The sequence below is a fragment of the Salvia splendens genome, chromosome 8 (genome assembly GCF_004379255.2).
Source record: "Salvia splendens isolate huo1 chromosome 8, SspV2, whole genome shotgun sequence".
Taxonomy (NCBI): Eukaryota; Viridiplantae; Streptophyta; class Magnoliopsida; order Lamiales; family Lamiaceae; genus Salvia; species Salvia splendens.
The window spans coordinates 32,938,799-32,959,576 of record NC_056039.1 but is presented as its reverse complement, the minus strand read 5'-3'; the positions used below and the strand labels follow the sequence as shown (position 1 = coordinate 32,959,576).

Here is a 20,778-nt window from a genome sequence, read left to right as displayed (position 1 = left end):
CGTTCTACATTTGATACAATCATATCGATATTACTATGTGACACTTAAATAGTTAATATTTCAAAGTGATGTTTATTTATTTCCGTAGAAAATCTCACAAGGCCTATATTATACCTATATATAACAATTTATTATACTATTTACAGAGAATATATATGGTGCATATGCATAACATTTTTTCTTCTATAGTGCGATATGGTGTAAGTATATAAGAAAAGCCTTAAGCCTTACACTGGAATGCAAGGCGTTCTATCCTACTATCTATCACCTCATGCACCGGTTGCATATAAGCGTGTCCATTCCTTTGCTGCAACAAAATAAAAAACATCGTGCTTAGCTGATAGACTAACACAAATATCGTCACCAGGGAGTAGTCGTATAAAGCAACTGATGTTACTGATGGATGAGCAGAATCATACCCGTTTCGACAGCTTCACTTTCATTGGCCGTCCAGTGTTTGGCAACATTATCAGAGAGTGGATCGTCGGGATTTGGTGCACTGACAAGTGCTTGTATGCTGTGCCAATGAAAAACAGATGCGGTTAAGCATCAAAAGTGGCAAGCTTCTTCTAACTGGCTCGATTCAATTTTTGCATATCTACGAGTGCTAAAATCAAGTGTGTATATGGGTACAAGAATCACAAGGAAATAACAATTGCGAGAGGGGATATTGAACTCTAATGGTGAGGGTACATTCAGTGAAGAGTACAATCTGTCGTTGAAATAATTCGAACTTTTGTAACAAGAATATGTCCGGTTCTGTAGTTTGAGAGAACATAGTTTACCTCAGTAGTACGGTTCGTATCTGGAGGGCCGGACTCCATTTATCTTTCAGAATATCCAGGCAAATCCTACCAAGCTGCATAGATAAGGCCATTTACAACCCACCAACAAATTGTTTCAAAATGTATAACAAATGAAAACAAAAACAAAGCAACATCACAGAAAATATAAAATTTAATACTCACCTTGTCAACGTTGGGATGATAAATTTTTGTAAGAAATCGCACCTGTCGAAAAGTAGCAATAACTATTTGAGTTGCGAAACTCAGAACATGATAACTGTACATAAAATTCACGCTGTCGCAATGCAATTGGAGTTGAGCAGCAGCGAATGCTCGAAAACACTGATGGCGCAGAACATGAAAATTACCTTTGGAGGTGCCATGGGATAATCTTCAGGAAGAAACAACTCAAGCTTGAATACACCTCCTTCAACGAATACAAGGGATGAAAAGTTTAAAATGTGAAACAGTGGATATGTACATAGCAGTCTCCTTTCATGTGGTTCATTTTCCATGATAAAGTGAAGCATATTTATAAGTGAGAGCACAATATCAAAATTCACACTATGTATGGAAGGAAATCGAACACGCACACCAGTAGATTCAAATTTCAATATGTGTAGAAACAATAAACCAAACCAGATATATTACCTTCGTACGGAGATTGGGAAGGACCAAGTATAATCACATTGAAATAGCGCATGTTATCTTCTGAAGGGGAAGCACTAATCCCAGGAGCTATTTGAACATATAAAAAACATCAGAAGTAAAAACAGAGATGCAGCCACTAAGAACAAAAACTCATCAAATCAATAAAATTTCCACATTATGAATCACAATCTATTTTCAACAAGAACATAAACAAAACATTATAATAGTAACACTATCCTAACTGAACAATTACACTTTCTGTGTTAAAAAATGATGAGACAATTTTCGATTCGATTAACAGCCTCAGGACGAATTCAGTACAGATAATCATATTTTAACTAAATCATGATTCATGAGAGCTAGAAACTCTAATCCAAATCAAAAACCGAAATCCAAACCATGAAAGTTGAAGTATAAGGAAAAATCGTGAAAGAGGCGAAGATCATACTGAAAACTGCAGCAGCTGAATTCAACCTAAAACTCGAGCAGCGGTATATCACAAAACCAAAAAAACAAATAGATATTTTGATAGCTGATGTCATCAATCTTCAAATGGAATTAAAACTAAACTGAGAAGCGAAATCCTGAGATGAAAACAATGAAGAAAAAAGTAGACCTGGTTCATTGAGGAGCCGCTGCGTTTCCTGCAACCAGAAATTTTATTTCACAGAATTAAACTACGAATCAAAGAAATTTTGCAAAAAGAGAAATAAACCTTGATGATTCGCCTTGGTAAATCGCTGATCGCCATTTCAGATGATCTTCTGTTGCAGGAACTATAGTTTGAATTTGAAGAATTGGAGAAGAAGAAAACATAACAAGTGTAAAGCAAAGGCAAAAGAGCTAGATATAATATAATCACTTATTTTATTCGAAAAATGTTAAATATTTGACGCTTCGCCACGTTGTCAAATGATTTTTCGTATCATATTCTTTACTGTATTTTGATTACTGGTTTGCAAAATCAGAATTTTGTTTAACAAATAATTTCGTCAAATTCAATAAATTATTAAGAATTTCGACTGTTCAATTGATTTTTTCATTACAATAGCACTAACAAGTTTATGATATTTTACTTTAAATATTGCAGGTCAAAAACTTATGATTCAGATCAAGTTAATTATGACTTCTTGGTTAGTAAATAAGTTTGACTTCAAGGATTTTACTAATATATAAAGTTATCTCGTTTTGTTTTATTTGCTATCTTTTTAAGGAAGATGTTGGACGTCTGATGTAGAATTTGATATATTTAAAAGTGTTATGTTGTACTGTAATTAATTATTGAACTATTCATACTTTCAAATAAAAAATTTACAAGACATAAGATCATACTATTTCTACAAGATATAAGATCGTCACACTATTGGGACGTAAATAATTTACCATATCTTCATGTTAAAATTCGAATAATATGAACTTGCTTTCAAATATTTAATAGATATGGGAGAGATAATTCAATTCAAACACTGAAACAAAAACATTTTGCAAATAAATACATGAAGAAAATTAACAAAAATCTACACACATCCCCCAGGTACAAGCTTGCCATAAGAGGAGCCAATAACATGTGAACAAAGGGCCGTGGCCCGTCTCCCCGGACCCTCGTACGCAAGGTCTATGTCGATGAGCTTCACATTCTTGCACGGCATAGCCTCGCTGCACTGCAAATTCAACGCAACCTCCGTGCTCGACACCCCTCTAATATTCTTAAATGTCACATCTTCTATTTGCACATCCGAGCTTGATTTTCCCTATATATAAATATATAATCAATTTGAATTTTATTAAAAATAAAAATTGAATTTTAGTTACCTGCATATAGCAATGTGGTGAGGGGCAGTAGTACTGATCAATCACAACTGGATTTTTGGAATTTTTCATAATAATATTTTCGAAAACTAAATTGGAAGCCTTGCTATATGAAGAGGGCGACCATGTTTTGATCCTAACGCCGTTTTCGGAGGCGATGAAGGTGCAGTTCGCAACGGTTATATCCTCGACATACTCGCGCTCGTGGCCCCTCCCTAGGCTCCCGATGCTTATGCCGTGGCCGGGCCCACAGACGACGTCGTTCACCTTGATGTCTTGGCTGCCGGAGACCATGGACACGCAGTCGTCTCCCGTGCCAATGAGGGAGTTTGTTATCGTGACGCTTCTCGAGCTGCCAATGTGGATTCCGTCGGTGTTGGGGCTGTCTGCGGGCGCAGAGAGCTTCACGTGGCTTATGGTTAGGTTTTCGCAGGCGAAAACGTTGAAATGGGAGCTCTTGCTGTTGACTGATTCGATGTTTTGGACCCTCGAGTTCCTCACAAAGTCGAATCGCAATGTCTGCACGGATGCAGATAAACCCTAAACCCGAAACCCTAACTAAACATATTAAGAGAGAGTAAATAAAGTAAGAGAGAGACTGACGACTGGGAGAGGCTTGCAGTGAGGGTTGCTTTGGCAATCGTTGAGATGCCAGGCGGAATGGCCTTGGCCATCGAGGGAGCCACCGCCTTTCACAGCTAGGGCGGACACGTAGCGAAAGGCGATCCACGTGTCGGTGAAGGAGGAGGGGTCGGTGGGGGCCACGAGGCTCCCTTTGAGGAGAAATGCCATTGAGCCATTGCATGAGCCTTCAAATGAGACTGAGCTTAACAAGAATCTCCCATTTGGGATCCAAACCCTACTCCTTCCCTTATATGCACATGCATCTTTCCATGCTTTCACAAATGCCTAAAATTAAACAGCTTACAAATATTAAAATTTTATGTTTCGAAGTGAAAATCAATTTATTGCTCGAACTCAAACACGAACACGAATACGAACCTGGGAGTTGTCGGTGGTGCCATCTCCGATAGCTCCGTAGCGAACAACGTTGAAGAATTTTGGCGGGAAGGTGTGACTTGTAACAACTAGTGCAATGCACGAGAACAAGAGAGTTGCTAGTGACCAAGAAATGTTTAAAATTGCCATTTTTAGAGGGATTTAACTCATTGCAACAATGGAAACTGTATTTATATATGGTTTAGGATGAAAATGAGAAGTCATGAAGATGGTCAAGCGTAATAAATTGGAATTTATTTACAATTAAATCTTGGCTATTAGTACTATTACTCTTATTATAAGGATATCTCTAAAATTAAATATGGCGATATAGGAATTAGGAAACCGGTCAAAATCCATCCAATATTTGGTTGATTTACCAATCAATTGAGAGAAGTTAGTATTCATAACGATTATTTTTCCAACTGTCGTCGTTCCACATTTGCCCACGTACGGGTATGCATGATGAATTATTTAAGACAATATATTTTGTGATGTTTCTAATTTTATTTTTCAAATTTGTAAATAGTAAATCAGGTCACCTTATGTCAGTTATCTAGATTTATGTAGTAAATATCCAGATATTTGTTGAGGAGTTATCTAGATTTATATAGTAGTAAAAGATATAACCTAGATATTGTAGAGAAATATTTAGATAATTAGAATATAAAAAAATTGAGTAGAGAGTTCTAGAACACCCTAAGTAAGTATATAAATATAGAGGTATGAGATCATTTGTATAAGTTGAGAAATTGGGAAGTGAATGAAAGTTTTTTAATTGTGCTAAACAAATGTTGAAAATTGCTTTGTTAATTTCTATTATTTAGAATTGGAATTTTCGATAGAACAAAAGACCTACTTGAAAATACATTAATTTGTTCATACGAATGTTGATGAAGTTATTTCTATCGAAAATATAATTTAGATTCTCCTTGTCAAAAATTTCCGTTACCTATTTCAAGTTTTATCGTTAAAATACATAATAATTTATTTTACTATTTTAATTTATAATGAAGGATATATATAAGTAATAATATTGATAGCACAAAAATGGATATGGACATTCAGTTCCAAAACTCACCAATAAGTTATCATTTGTTTCGCTCACTCTATTGTTTTCGTATTTAATTCGCTCGATTTCTTTTGTTAACATATCAGAGCATGGCTCCTCACTCCTAGTGTAGACGTCAACCACCTCCTCGTCATTAACAATGTTTATTTTTAAAATATAATAACATCAATTAATGGCTTTGTCAATTTTTGGCAAAAAAACTAAGCAATTCATATTTAGGACATAATATTTTGAAAAAAAAAGAGTAAAATATTCATATGTTTAGAATCAAAACAGACCTTAGTCGCATGTTTAAGTATTTAACTGATAAGTGTTTAGGTTACTAACTGGTTCAAAATCATTTTGACCATTAAATTTCATGGCATTGTCACTTTTTTAGTTTTTTGGCCAGAAAATTTATCAATTCATACTACTAGCACCTAAAGCTATCAAACTTAATGTTCTGCACCAAAATCATAAAATGATTAAGGTTCGGAAATGGACTTCAGTCAAATAAAAACTTAATTTAATCTTTTATTTGTTCAATTTTTAGATTCCAATTTTTGACCGCACAAGTAATATTAAGTGGTTGTTTGATTTGTTAGATAAAATATCATGAGATGTAGTACGATTAATTGTGAGATAATTTTAGTTGGAGAAAGTGGTTATAATTAATTATCAAATGATTGTCAATCTAAAATTGAGTTGTGAGATTTAATCTCATGAACCAAACATAATACATATTCAATCCCGCGATATAATAATCTTATAAACCGAACAACCCCAAATGTATATCACTACTTACATCGTGCCATGGAGCCTTGTCTTGTCTGGATTAGAATTAGAGTCTGGATATGCAGGAATTCTCGTCCGTTTAGAATATCTTTTATTAGATTTTTTTTCTCTCATTAGATTTTTTTTTGCAAATTTATGTCTAGTGAAATATTTATATCTTGATAGCACCTAGAGACGAATTAGGTTTTTTAATGATTGCGTACGTGTTACTACTATTTTCTAACATATCTCATAGCAAGTGTAATCTATGAGGAAAATGCTATTAAAAGTATAATACATAAAACAAATGACAAATTAGAAAACATTAGGAAATACCGAAATAGAGACATCAAGCTCCTCTATGATTAAATTAAACATCAAAATATGAAATCAACACTTCCAATTATTTGGTCCCTTTTATTTGAACAAAAAAACATGTTTTATAGACAAGAAAATAGAAAATAAACTAAATAAGCCGTATCTTTTTTCAACATTCAAATAATTTATGAGAAAATTCAGGCAAATCTAAAGCAGCATCAGCTGTCACTTTGTCTTCATCAACAATCTCTGGGCTGTTAAACATATTCCCCTGCATCAAATATTTCGAATGAATCATCAGGATATCGGGTGCTAGAAGCGAGCATCGATATCTAGAGGAGACTTGAAAAACAAAGACATCGACAAGTGCCAAACTAAAGTAGCAAGTATATCGAAAATAAGTTTCTTTTTACCAGACTGCATGATCTTCGTAGGTAGCCCACGAGCAGCAACTGTATCTCCTTGTCGTGACTTGCAACATGTTCTACATCGAGCAGACATGGTTGCTGCGTCAAAAGAAGTCACACGGAGGTGTTAAGAGGTAGCCCAAATTACAGAACTGACATGATCTCGAGTAATGGGCAAAAGTGTAGAATAAAAAAAGAGGCATGTTGGAATGTATCAACAGAATTTGGAGCCTAACTTCAAAATCTTGACCAAGATCTGATTAAAAGCATCTTAACTAGAGTGTGACAGGAACCGAATTAAATATCATTGAGGAAATAAAGTTATATATGCATCTGGCTTCTCTATCTGTGTAGAAAGTATGAAGAAGGAACATATTAAGTATTAACGGGAAGATCTGACGAAGTATATGCATCATCCAAATGCTATTTAGAATAACAGCCTTCGAGATGCTGATTACAGCCTTCGAGATGACTAAAAGTACTCACGATTGTTTTCTTAGAAGAGATGCTGATTACAGCCTTCGAGACCTGCCCATCTAATTTGGCCCAGCCGATGTATAGTCCCCATATTTGACTCGGAAGGTCAGTCAATCCATTATCTGGATCATCACAATGTTTATCAAAGTTGTAGAAAAAGGTTATCGAAGAATAAATTAAATATTTGGAAGAGAAGGCGTGGTATTAGCATAGTGCATCAATAAAAAGAAACCTTCAGAGGACTATAAGAACGTAAATGAAATAGAGTATTCAACCTGAGTGTGCCTGAAAAAGCCCGTTGGTAAGGACACCCGTGAGAAGAATAGGTTCTGTAGGCAAAGCATTATCAACCCCTGCAATCATTAAATCAGAAAGTCATGCATCTACTCAAGCAAGGAATGGGAACATGCAGAGTGTAACTGACGAAAGCAGGAGGCAGTACAATCATCAAACTCGGGAAGACCCCAATGTTCTGGCTGAAACTCTAGGAGTGAGTGCAGTATTGAGTCAGCGATTGAATACGAATCAGATTCATTTTCAAGTGATGGCACAGCTACAACCTTCATTTTAGCAGCCTTGCCTGCTTTGACACCAACACTGTGAAGGACAAGACATGGGACAAATTACAGATTCTTGTAGAGAAAAAAAATACTACATGTCACAGCAACAAAGTTAGAGTAAACTTATATATGTTACGGCAACGAAGGCGAAAATCGTCATGTTGATTATGATGCACTGGTGAACTTACATAGAGTCTTCGATCACAAGACAGCATGAAGGATCCATTTCCATTCTTTTTGCAGCTTCCAGAAATCTGTGCAGCAGCAACATTGAATATATATTCAAATTAAAAATACAAGATAGAAAACCATGTTTAACAATATATGATGCTATAACATCAGAAATGGTATAAACTGATGTTATACTTATATGAGATTCTACAGTATTTACTTTCAATTGAAGTCAATCCGATCTCTTCATCTGGAATTGAATTATTGGATAAATACTTACAAGCACGTAACAGAGAGAGAGATATATAAGAATGATAAAATCATTTACAACCACACATTATAAAATCAAGCAAAAGCACAAACATGTCACGAAGAAATGCAAAAATCTGTCTTACAAGTCTGGAGCAGGCTTTCCTGATTTCACCTCATCACTTCCAAGAATGACACTGAAGTTATCCTTCCAACCTATACACAAAAATTATTATAAAGATATCGAGGCAGAATCTAAAGAAGCATCTGTCCACTGAAAAAAAGGCAAAAAGAGGGCTTTGAAATGACAATCAGTTGGATCGACGAGGCAGGACTATATATATTATGCGACAAAACTAAAGACACAATGTCACCAGAAACACCCAAAACAACCAACGTGAAGACCTGATATTAATACGAAACAACTTGAGGATACCATCATAGAGACAAGTTCCATATTAGGACACATATATAAGCACCTTGTCCCAAGTTATTATCATGAACAAGATAACTAAGTTTAACTGAGGATTTCTGAATGACTAGTATGTTCATGGCATGGTACTCATAATTTCTATAAGATAAACTGAGGAAAGTAAGTGGCTACCATCATGGTGAGATATTTTCCCCTCGATATTCTTCCTCAAAGAATTTGAAGCGAGTCCAAATGGCACACCGTGCTTGTGCAGATGTCTCATGAGACGGTTAGCCCCAGGAAGTGGTTTGGCCAATAGCCACCTACACCGAGCAGATCACAAGACAACATCATTGAGACATCCAATGCAATCTTCTCCATAGACAACAAAACAAGCTAATAAACAACACCAATTACATAACTAAGAGTCACTCTACCGAAAAGCATAGACGCTGAGCTTTTCCTAAACATATTAGAACCAATACTCCCACAAACACATATACAGCTTTCAGATGTGTTGAATTAAGCTAAATAGTGGTATCAAATCACTCGACATAAAACACCATACTCATAAAGATATGATTTTTAGAACTGATAACCCTAAACTCGAAGCGAAAACTCACGTTCCCTGGTACATTGGCAAGATTTCGTTCACGTATTCCTCGGTGGTGAGAGGGAGATCATAGTCATCGACAATTGTAAGAGACGATTCCTTGAAAGTCATCCCCAATCGCTTCTTCTCCTTCTCACTATCCTGCACCCTCCCGTATTTCGCCAAGAAATTCTTCAACACATTCTTCGTAACATCCTCTGACAGCACAGAAACAGCAGCGCACTCCCTCACAATCAATCAATCGATCCAACAATGAAATCGAGAGAAACGGGAAGAAATCAATACCTGTGTTCAAAAGGGTGCCGTCCAAATCGAAAATGACGGCGGAAATTTGGGGATCGGAGCTCGAATTCTCCGCAGCGGAGCCCATAGGCTGTGAATGCGGTTTTGTGAGGGTGTTGTGTGGATTGGAGGAGAGAGAAAGGAGGAGCGTTGGGATTGAAATAAAGAGGGATAGATTCTCATCGCAATAGGGTTTATGGTGGCTGGAGAATGGAATTGGTATATGATTTGAGTTCTATGTGAATTCAACATTGAAGCACTATTCTAACTGAATATGGAATTCTGAAGAGGGAATTGTTCTTGGCATATGCCACCTCATTCCCTTCCAAAATTAGAACTTTCGCATATTCATGTAATAGTAGTAGTACTAGTATGGATGTCAATCGGGTCGGCTCATCGGGTTTTGGACCAACCCTATCAGGTTGTGGGTCAATCGGGTGCGAGCTAGTCGGGTTGTGATTTTTTTCGGGTTATAAAAGTTCGACCATAACCCTAAAAGCTCGGGTTTCGGGCTTAATCGGGTTGCTACCGATAAAATCAAGATGCGATCAATCCATTAAATCACGATGAAATTAGTTATATTTATAAATATAAAATATTTAATTATGATAAATTTGAGATTTATGCTTAAACTCAATCATAAACTTGATCAAATACTAATATTTGAGATATTTCGTGAAATTTTAATGCATGTTTTAGAAATTTAAATATTCTTTTAGTGAGTTTAATTTATTTATAAATTATTATATCAATAAATATTCAATATATAATTTGTATATTTAATATAAAATTAAAAGTTATATTTTTAGTTATCCATATCATAAAATTAGTCAATGAAGTGTTGAATTAGGAGTAAAAAAAATAGAATAATAGAAATTTTATCTGGTTTTCGGGCCTAGCCCTAACGGGTTGCGGGTTAATCGGGTGCAGGCTTATCGGGTTTTAATTTTATCGGGCTAGAAATTTCCAACCCTAACCCTAGAAATTCAGCGGGCTAGCCCACGGGTTGTGGGCTACACTCACATCCCTAAGTACTAGGAGTATATTTTAATAGTATTTGAAATTATTATTATTATTATAATAAAATTATAGTATCTTTTCAAATTTTCACAACTATTCATCTTAATATGATAAATTAAATATGACTTGACAATAAAATAAACCGATGTTCTTTAACTACCACTCAAAATAGAATATTGTCAACCATTCGACCCCATTTTGTTATTACGTTAGTTTCATGTTATATTTAATTTTGAAAATGATGATATATTTTAGTTTTAGAACTTATGATATTAATCAAAAGTCAATAAAAAATTATAATTTCAATAACATTTATCTCTAGTTGACATATTATTTGACATAGAATAAATATTTAATTGTAAGAGTTACCTAACGTCTCAATTTGGACTTAAAATCTCCCATGAAATATCCAGACCAAATTGCCCCCCTGCAGTTTAAAAAAGGTGTTGAAATATTCCGGGCAATTTGGAATGAAATTTCTGTGGCATGATCATATGAGATTGAGACATTTTTATTTAAACGTTTAATGAAAAAATCAAATATTTACCGATGAATATATTAAATGCATTTAATATGTTTTTTCAAAAGGATGCCTATTTGTTTGGCATGCATGAGAAAATGGATTAGTGAGTTAAATTACTTAGAATCAATTTATATTAGTATGTCATTCCCACTTCGTCCAAATTTAGTTGATAAATTTAATTTAAATACAAAATTTAAGAAATTAATATTTAAAATTTAAAAGAATAGAAAATAAAATAAAAAAGAGAGGTAATAAAGTTTTTGCCTAACGACTAATTCAAATAGCAACTTAATTGGTTAAAGGTTTCTTCTACACCGAAGACATGTTAGTAACTTAGAATGCAGGAGAATAATTCAAATGAAAAGTTTGGTGGAGACGAAAATAATATGTTAAGAGTTAATTCAAATAAACACATCTAGGCTAAGGTAGTCACTAAAATTAAACCACCTATACGCCACAACATAAAACAAGCCACAAGCCAACAGCATCATTCACAACCACTGAACAAAGTATCAATACACAAACATAAACACACAGTATCTACTTCGACCCCATACAAGCATACCTCCTCGACAAATCACCGATCTTTCACTGCAATGTACATATAAAAAGAGTGCGGTTGGGACTTGCGTGAACAGCTAATTTGTAAGAAATATAGTACTAATAACTAAGTAAAAGGAGACGGGCGAAAAAAAACTCACCTTAGCAAGTGCACCTTCGCCTCCTGCCTTGGAGGTAGCATCCAGCTTTTGTGCTTCGTCTGCAAGCAAGGGATAAGAGATTAGTTGTTACGGAGTAAAGACTACCCACACAAAGAAGCACAAGATGTGCTGAATATACTGGAATAAAGGAAAAGGAACGGAGATTATTATTGCTGGAAATATGGAAGAACTAGAAAACAATCCTCGCGAGGAGGCCCTACGACAAAAGTCGTCCAATTGTGATCACGTCCAGAGATGCATTCTCTCTGCCCGTTCTCTCTATTTATAGACTTCTATCTCAGCTACTTGAAATTCAAAATACAAGAAAACAGGAACTAACTTAACAACCTAACAACCTGAGAAATTGATGCTAACAAATTAATTTGAAATCTTCTCTCTTGCTGTTGCTACTTAGTCGGCCATATCACTTCTCTTTCTCCCCTCTTATACGTTCTCCACTCTTTAACTGTATCAACTGGCCCATCCGTCAAAACAGCCTTGTCCTCAAGGCTGAAAAAAGGAAACTGCCCACAAACATCAGCTTCATCCATCCAAGTCGCCTCCTCAATGTCTAGCCCATCCCATTTTAGCAGGACCTGCTTTACCTGCTCTCCGTCTTGGTCCAACACCCGTCTGTCCAGGACCCGCTCCGGTAAGATTGGGGGTTCGTAATCGGTCAGTCCCTCCGGCAACGTTGGTTCAGCTGTTTCTTCCCCAATGGCTCGTTTCAACAAGGAGACATGGAAAACCGGGTGAATTCGAGCGGAGGTGGGGAGCTCCAAACGGTACGCAGAGCCGCCAATGCGTGCCCTGATCCGGAATGGGCCGAAGTAGCGCGGTGCTAGCTTCCTATTTCGCACAGTAAAGAGTGTGGACTGGCGGTGCGGTCGAAATTTCAGGTAGACCATGTCGCCGATGTTGAAGTGAACATCGCGACGGCGCTTGTTAGCCGCGACAATCATCCGATTTTGAGCACGTTGAAGGTGGTGGCGCAGGAGTTCCAGGGCGTCGTTGCGAGCTTGGAGTGTGTCGACAACCGCCTGAGCTCTGATTTCACCGGGTAGGAAATCATGGATGGTCGGGGGCGGTCGGCCGTAAACCACCTCGAAAGGCGTCGTTCCCGCGGAAGAATGGGCACTCGTGTTATAGCAGAATTCAGCCCAAGATAGCCACTTGTGCCATTGCTTCGGTCTATCTGATGAGAAACAACGGAGGTAAGTTTGCAGGCACCGATTTAGTACCTCCGTTTGGCCATCAGTTTCGGGGTGGTATGCCGAGCTCATCTTCAGCTTAGTTCCCATCGCGCGGAAAAGCTCTCTCCAGAAGGAGCTCAAGAAAAGCGGATCTCGATCCGACACGATGGAACGAGGGATGCCATGGAGGCGTACAACTTCCCTTGTGAATGTATCAGCCACTTGTCGAGCCGAAAATGGGTGCCTCAAGCCCATGAAGTGTGCATATTTGGATAAACGGTCGACGACGACGAAGATGCAGTCGAACCCCCCCGCCTTAGGTAGTCCGGAGATGAAATCCATGCTTATATCCTCCCAAACTCGTTCCGGGATTGGCAAGGGTTGTAAGAGACCCGCCGGCGCCTTGGTGTCGGACTTGTGTCGCTGGCAGATTGCGCATGCCGCAACAAAGGCAGTGACCTGCCGCATCATCCCAGGCCAATACACGTTCGATGCGAGCCGGCGGTAAGTGCGATAGGCCCCGGAGTGGCCCCCGGTTGGTGTGGTGTGAAACTCGGCAATCAATTTCTGAATCCATGGTGATTGTGGAGGCACCACGATCCGTCCCTTGTAGAAAAGAGTCCCGTGAATCAGCTCGTAGTGGAGAGATGAAGGACGCCCTGCCTCCAAGTCAGCTTTGATTCTAGCCAGAGTCGGGTCGGCGGGAATGGTGGATTGGACGGTGGACCATTCCGGCCAGGATGGTCTCGACACAGCTGCGAGTTGTAGTGTTGTTTCATCGCGACGGGAGAGAGCGTCGGCAGCTTTATTGGAGGCGGCCTTCCTTGTAAACGATCGTAAAATCGTAGCCCAACAGTTTCGCAGCCCAGTTCTGTTGAGCCGGAGTAGCCAATGGGTGGGCCAAGAGTTGACGTAGGCTCCGTTGATCCGTGTGGACGACAAAGCGGCGGCCGAGTAGGTAGGGGCGCCAATGATGGATTGATAAAACTAGGGCCATCAGCTCTTTCTCGTAGGCCGACTTTGCGAGCCATCGGGGGGACAGTGTTTTGCTGAAGTAGGCAACCGGTTGGCGCTCTTGCATTAGGACCGCGCCCAGTCCCCGACCCGAGGCGTCACATTCGATAACGAAATCTTTAGTAAAATCTGGCGTACGGAGTAGAGGTGCCGACGTCAGTGCTTCCTTAAGAGATTCGAATGCGGCGGCTGCGTCGGTTGGCCATGTCCAGGCCCGTTTGGCGGTTGGGTCTATCGGCTTCTGTAGAAGGGCGGTGAGGGGGGCTGCTATCTTGCCATAATCACGAATGAAACGGCGGTAGTAGCCGGTTAAACCGAGGAAACCCCTGACACCTTTCAAGTTCGAGGGCGTCGGCCACCGTAGCACGGCAGAAACCTTCGCTGGGTCCATCTTCACCCCTTCGTAGGACACGATATGACCAAGGTATTCCACACTATGGTGTCCCAACAAACATTTCTTGGGATTGACCACGAGGGAGTGGGCGTGGAGGGCCTGAAAAACATGTTGAAGATGCTGCAGATGTGCCTCCCAAGATGTGCTATAAATGAGGATATCGTCAAAGAAAACTAGGACGAACTTTCGCAAGGCTGGCCGGAAAATGTCATTCATCAAGCCTTGAAATGTGGCCGGGGCGTTGGTGAGGCCGAACGGCATCACCAAAAACTCATAATGGCCTGAATGCGTGCGAAATGCGGTCTTGTGAACGTCCTTGGCAGCCACTCGAATTTGGTGGTATCCTGACTTCAAGTCAATCTTGCTGAACCATCTCGCGCAATGTAATTCGTCGAGGAGCTCCTGAATGACCGGAATGGGGTACTTATCGGGGACCGTCCGCTTGTTCAATTCCCTGTAATCGACGCAGAAACGCCACGAACCGTCTTTCTTTCGTACAAGTAGGACCGGGCTGGAGTAGGGGCTGGTACTTGGCTGGATCACTCCGGAAGCCAGCATTTCTGCTACTAGCTTCTCCATTTCATCCTTCTGTGCGTGGTTATAGCGGTAAGGTCGAACCGAGACCGGCTCTGTACCTGGTAGGAGCGGAATTTGATGGTCGATGCTGCGACTCGGTGGCAGACCCCCGGCTGAATCGGTGACTGCTGGAAAAGCGGTTAAGAGTTGTAGTAGCTGGGAGCGTGCAGCCTGTGACAGGTCTGTGCCTATGCCAAAAGAGACCGCCGTTGACTCCTTTTCCACTGATCGAAGGAACCAGCAGCAATCCCCGTCCTCCAGGGAGCGTAGGTCCTGTGTTGAGCACGCGCGCCGCATAAGGGTCGGGTCGCCTTTGATAGACACGGGTCGACCCTCGACCGAGAAATCCATCGAGGAGTGCTGCCAATTTGCCAAGACATACCCCAGGGTTTCGAGCCATGATACCCCTAGGATGACGTCGATGTTGCGGAGAGGAAACACATAGCATGATACCGCAAAGCTCTCCCTGTCCAAAACCAAGGGCACCCTCCGGCAGAGCCCCGCGGCTTGACGTGACGTTCCATCGCCCAATATTACAGAGTAGGGCTTGGTTGGCGTGATTGGTAACTGTAGTTGTATTGCCAATTGCTCTGAGATAAAGCAATGACTAGCTCCACTATCCACCATGACTTTGATCCTATGTGAATCAATTTCTCCAAATAGCTTCATCGTTTTTGACGTGTCCAGACCATTCAGCGATAATTCCGAGATCTGCAGCTCGACGTCCTCAGCAGCCCCCTCGAATTCCTCCTCCGTGAAAACCTCGTCGTCATTCTCGCAGACCAGCACATTGAGAGTTTTGGGCGGACACCGATGAGTCGGCCCGAATTTCAGCCCGCATCTGAAACATGTACCTGCCGCGATATGTTTCCTATACTCCTCTTGTGACATGCTTCGAAAGCGTTGGTTCCCCGGTCGAGAAGAGGCTGTCGATGATAAGTGGGAGGTCGCCGTGGAAGGACCCCTGGCACCCGGCCGGGATGATTGGGCGGGCGACATGGCCGCCGGCGTGAATGATTGACCAACTGGTGGTTTAGGGGAGTGGGTCGTAGCCATCAAGTCAATATCGAGGGCTAGTTCAACCGCGTCCTCGTAGGTGGTGATCTTTGCTGCTTTCATCTGGAGGCGTACCTCCGGGCGAAGGGCTGCCATAAAGAACCCGAGATACTGATGGGAAGCGATATCCGGAACCTGCGCGAGGCGTGCCTCGAACGCCGCGACGTAGTCAGCTAGAGAGCCGGTGTGACGAACCGCAGCGAACGCTTCATATTCATCCAACGCCCCGTTTCCACCAAATCGCTTCATCAACTCCCGCGCAAATCGAGTCCACGAGAGGTTTGGAACTCGTTGACGCAATAACTGGTACCATGGAAGGGCCCGGCCTGCCAAGGCTACCATTGCTACGCCTACCCGTTTCTCGGTTGGTGTTTCCGAGATTAGGAAGTACTGCTCTGCCCTGGCCAACCATGCGAGGGCATCTGTCCCGTCGAAAGTCGGCATGGGTGACTATGGTTTGTACCCCCCAGCCACTGAATTGGACTCCAGATTTTCAGAGGCTGCGTCGGCCTCCGGGGGTATTTTGGAACCTGGAGTGAGGGACGCAAAACCCGCGCGCATCTCGGTTATCATGGAATCGAGTTTGGATTCCAACGCCAAGACCCTATCATCAGTCTGTTGGGCATGGGCGTTGAGGTTGTCGATAGCCTTCTCCACACCGTCTAGGTGTGAATCGCCCCTAGAGTTAACCATCGTTCACCGCACCAATTGTTACGGAGTAAAGACTACCCACACAAAGAAGCACAAGATGTGCTGAATATACTGGAATAAAGGAAAAGGAACGGAGATTATTATTGCTGGAAATATGGAAGAACTAGAAAACAATCCTCGCGAGGAGGCCCTACGACAAAAGTCGTCCAATTGTGATCACGTCCAGAGATGCATTCTCTCTGCCCGTTCTCTCTATTTATAGACTTCTATCTCAGCTACTTGAAATTCAAAATACAAGAAAACAGGAACTAACTTAACAACCTAACAACCTGAGAAATTGATGCTAACAAATTAATTTGAAATCTTCTCTCTTGCTGTTGCTACTTAGTCGGCCATATCACTTCTCTTTCTCCCCTCTTATACGTTCTCCACTCTTTAACTGTATCATTAGTACATACTTTCAGAAGAATGAGAGAGAATCTTGGAGGATAGGTGCCCTAAGGTTTTTCGATAATTTCCCACTGGACATGATTGATTTTCCACAAACAAGTGGCAGGCAACAGATGTTGTCACATTTGGTGAGTTTCTACTTTAAAATATGATGGAAATCCAATGGAAAGAATATGCTTTGATAAGGGTTTATTCTTGAATGATGATGCATAGTTCTCTTATTATAATTCATAAAGTCTTCACTACTAAAGATGCACTTATAATAATATAACAGCAGCACATCTTAAAGCCTAATATGGTCAACCTCAGCAAGGCATGTAGGAAATTCATAGCATAGGGATATGAGAAGAACAGATATGTTTTGTGAATTTGGTTATGGGGAATACAAGCGACTGACCATAACCAATTTGCAAAGGTAGTAAGTACTCTGAATAACAAATAAAAGGAACATCAGGAATAGAAATGGCATGTTATGTTTTGGCACCAAACATTTAGATGTAAAAATTTCAGAAGATTCTGAGTTGCTATGAAGAAAGCCAACTGGAAAGGAAAGGAATATATGCAGAGCTTTATGTCCTTACCCGCTAAAATTTAACAACAGCTAAATAATTTGGTTTTCGCTATTTCTAATGGCTGTCAGGTAAGGTTACCTCCATCCTCTGGAATGTCAGAAGTCCACAGTGTGAGGTTGTCCCTAAGCAGTTGCAGAATTAAGGTGCTATCCTTGTACGATTCTTCGTTCAAGGTATCAAGCTCAGAGATAGCTTCATCAAAAGCTTGCTTTGCAAGATGGCACGCCCTGGAACGTATAGATAAGGAAGTTGAGATGAATTTTAAGTGACTGGATAGTATCTTAGAATCATCAGTATTGCTGAGAAGACATACCTTTCAGGGGAATTCAAAATTTCATAGTAAAAGACTGAAAAATTCAAAGCCAGCCCCAAGCGAATAGGATGTGTTGGAGGCAGTTCCGTCTCAGCAGATTTAGTAGCCAACTTTAAACAAATTCAAAGAAGAATAGTAAGTATAAAACGAAACTGAAATAGGTAGGTTGTTAAGCCACTAGAGTCAGTATCAGGATTACAACTCGAAATAGTAAGTAAATGCACAAACAACAGATAATATGTCATTATCGTTTACTGCAAAGAAAATCTTCTTCAGGTGCACATTAAGATCCAGGTTATCATTCACAAGTAAAAAAAAATCAGGTTATCATTCACAAGTAAAAAAAATTCAGGTTATCACAAGTAAAAAAAAGTCAGGTTATCACACATTGAGATTAAGTTATTAACCATTGCTGTATGAATTCTTGGATCATTTGTAAACGGAAACATCGCTTATGACAAACAAGGATCAGTAAGCATTACGAAATCCTATCCTTCCTTTGCGGGTGGGGAGAGCATGGCGGAAACCTTATTCATAAACTGTGAATTGAAAAAGAAACCCAACATATACCTCATATGCTTTCAGTGACTGATCAGCAACGTCATTCCTGTCATTACCTGCCTTAAATTCAGCCAAATACCTATAGTAATCCCCTTTCCTGAGAAGGTGAAAGACACTCAAGTAAGCAGCAAAAAGGACAAAAAAACGAAAAATAATAAATCCATAATTTGTCAATAACAGAGTAACGTCTTACATCTTATAGTAAAACACAGTTGATTCACCAGCTGTGCAGGAAGGAATAAGATGCTCATCAACGACAGTCATGATATCACTACAAATATTAGTGAGCTCTAACTCAACCTTCTGGCGATACTCCTTGATCCGCTTAGCATTCTGCTCATTTCCTCTGGACTCTTCCTTCTGCTCAATTGAAGATAATATTCTCCATGAAGCTCTTCTAGACCCGATCACATTCTTGTACCCAACGGATAGCAAGTTCCTCTCTTCGATTGTTAACTCCACATCCATTTTAGCCACATTTTTCATTGATTCCACCATCTCTGCAAAATTACCCCAATTTTTCGAATCATCAGCCAAATTACTACGTCAACTTCTGTTAAATCAAAATAATAACGTAAAACCAAATTTCTCTAGATCAGGATTATCAAAACCAGAATCAGTTGAACTGAACAGGTAAAACACTATCCAGTTATTTAAAACATAAAATAAAACTTGAAGACACATAACCAAAAAAAAAACACAATAGGAAAGTTCGCTAAACACTAAGAAACATAGTATATACTATCAGAAAGCATTTAAGCAGAAATTTCAATCTCCAACCTTCTAACATAGCTGCAACAACATCAAGCAACGCAGTAAAACAAGCAGAAGCCAATAGTTTACTACTTCAAGCTCCCCAAAATTTAGTACAGAGTTAGGCAAAGCTCAAGCAGAGACGAGATCGATATTCATGCTACCTAATCAATCCATGTAAGATAAGCCAAATTTAGTCGGAGCGAGGGAGTGTTTACCGTCGTATCGCTCGGCTTGCTCGGCGAGTTTAGCGACATAAACAGCGGTTTCGCGATCTGAAGAGGAAGCCATCGCCGATCCAAAGGTACTCGCTCTCTTTCTCTAGGTTTTTTACACCTGCCGACTTTTTTTTGCGAGTCGATTTTCACAACAACAAAAGGGGAAAGTAGAAATAGAGTGAAGACTGAAAAAAAGAGATAGAAAGTGGTTGGAAAATTTTTAGAGAAATGATTGATTATTTGATTGACTGACCAACTGCTCCCTCCTGTGATTTTCATTCAGTTCCCTACGGTTTCTACGCTAGCAAAGTGGGGCAATATTCTTGGACTTTTAGTAAAAATTGAGAAATTGTGTTTAATAATTAAAATAAAAATAAATACAATAGGAATGAGGAAAAAAAGTAGAGATAAGAGAAAGTAAAATCATGATAAAATAAAATAATATTTTATCCGTCTAGGAATAGAATGTTGGAATAATCGAGTGAACAATTACTTGAAGCGCTCTATGATGATTAACCAAGAACAACAAGAAGGAGCACAAACTGTAGAGCGGAAGCGTACCTTGATCCATAATGAATTGAAATGCGGAATTCGTTTGCAGCGGCTATTAATCTTCCAAACGATCAGAGACGTTCTTCACAATAGTCTGTAGATGGAGTACAGAGATATCGAATCGTTCTTCTGACGTTTTGGGGCCATAAGAGTGTCCACAATAGGTATGACGCATTGGTGGACAAGCCACTTTTATTTGTCCACAACCACAAAAAAAAGTATCCACAACAATAGTGGACACTTTTTATTTGGACACATTTTAATTTTCAATTGTTTGTATATTTTAATTCAATGTGAATAAAAATTATTGAAAAGAAAATAAATTGTGGAAGGGAGTATTTATTAAAAACAAACGAAAATTAAAAATATATATATATATAAGTTGTCCAGCGCCGCGGCGCCGGATCTGTGCAATAGACCGCCGCGGCTCACCACACCCCGCCGCGTCCAGGCCGACTAGTCGGCCTTGTGCTGTCCGCCGCCACCCGCCGCGCCTCATGTGTCCACCACTATAAGGAGGCACGGCGCCGTCGACTCCGCGGCGGCCGCCGTGTCCTCCCTATTGTGGACACTCTAACCTGATCTTATATTTATAATATAAGATCATTTATTTTCTATTCAGTCCCTCAACAAATAGAAAATCACAAAATGATATCTACACTTATTTCCATAA

General features: G+C 39.8%; 4 protein-coding genes across 4 annotated transcripts; all 4 read right to left on the bottom strand.

The window, feature by feature from the left end:
* Positions 1 to 52: 52 nt before the first annotated feature.
* Positions 53 to 2,284, bottom strand: LOC121745630 (ubiquitin-conjugating enzyme E2 36-like). The gene is made up of 8 exons (XM_042139612.1): positions 2,152 to 2,284; positions 2,053 to 2,080; positions 1,437 to 1,523; positions 1,154 to 1,212; positions 969 to 1,010; positions 786 to 859; positions 420 to 517; positions 53 to 307 (listed from the first exon to the last, which is right to left on the bottom strand). Exons 1-8 carry the CDS (start codon positions 2,185 to 2,187, stop codon positions 270 to 272), a joined length of 462 nt encoding a protein of 153 aa, XP_041995546.1. The 5' UTR covers positions 2,188 to 2,284; the 3' UTR covers positions 53 to 269.
* A 669-nt stretch (positions 2,285 to 2,953) lies between these two features.
* On the bottom strand, positions 2,954 to 4,394 carry LOC121746116 (exopolygalacturonase-like). Its single transcript, XM_042140033.1, has 4 exons — positions 4,248 to 4,394; positions 3,849 to 4,154; positions 3,249 to 3,764; positions 2,954 to 3,187 (listed from the first exon to the last, which is right to left on the bottom strand). The coding sequence occupies exons 1-4, from the start codon at positions 4,392 to 4,394 to the stop codon at positions 2,954 to 2,956; spliced, it is 1,203 nt and encodes a 400-aa protein (XP_041995967.1).
* Positions 4,395 to 6,466: 2,072 nt separating this feature from the next.
* LOC121743470 (bifunctional riboflavin kinase/FMN phosphatase-like) lies at positions 6,467 to 9,881 on the bottom strand. Its single transcript, XM_042136773.1, has 10 exons — positions 9,562 to 9,881; positions 9,287 to 9,473; positions 8,856 to 8,986; positions 8,398 to 8,467; positions 8,020 to 8,085; positions 7,714 to 7,868; positions 7,547 to 7,624; positions 7,281 to 7,393; positions 6,801 to 6,893; positions 6,467 to 6,658 (listed from the first exon to the last, which is right to left on the bottom strand). The coding sequence occupies exons 1-10, from the start codon at positions 9,644 to 9,646 to the stop codon at positions 6,557 to 6,559; spliced, it is 1,080 nt and encodes a 359-aa protein (XP_041992707.1). The 5' UTR covers positions 9,647 to 9,881; the 3' UTR covers positions 6,467 to 6,556.
* Positions 9,882 to 11,450: 1,569 nt separating this feature from the next.
* LOC121743471 (14-3-3 protein 9) lies at positions 11,451 to 19,775 on the bottom strand. The gene is made up of 7 exons (XM_042136774.1): positions 19,554 to 19,775; positions 18,776 to 19,082; positions 18,592 to 18,679; positions 18,022 to 18,131; positions 17,787 to 17,935; positions 11,803 to 11,861; positions 11,451 to 11,692 (listed from the first exon to the last, which is right to left on the bottom strand). Exons 1-7 carry the CDS (start codon positions 19,624 to 19,626, stop codon positions 11,690 to 11,692), a joined length of 789 nt encoding a protein of 262 aa, XP_041992708.1. The 5' UTR covers positions 19,627 to 19,775; the 3' UTR covers positions 11,451 to 11,689.
* Positions 19,776 to 20,778: the final 1,003 nt, after the last annotated feature.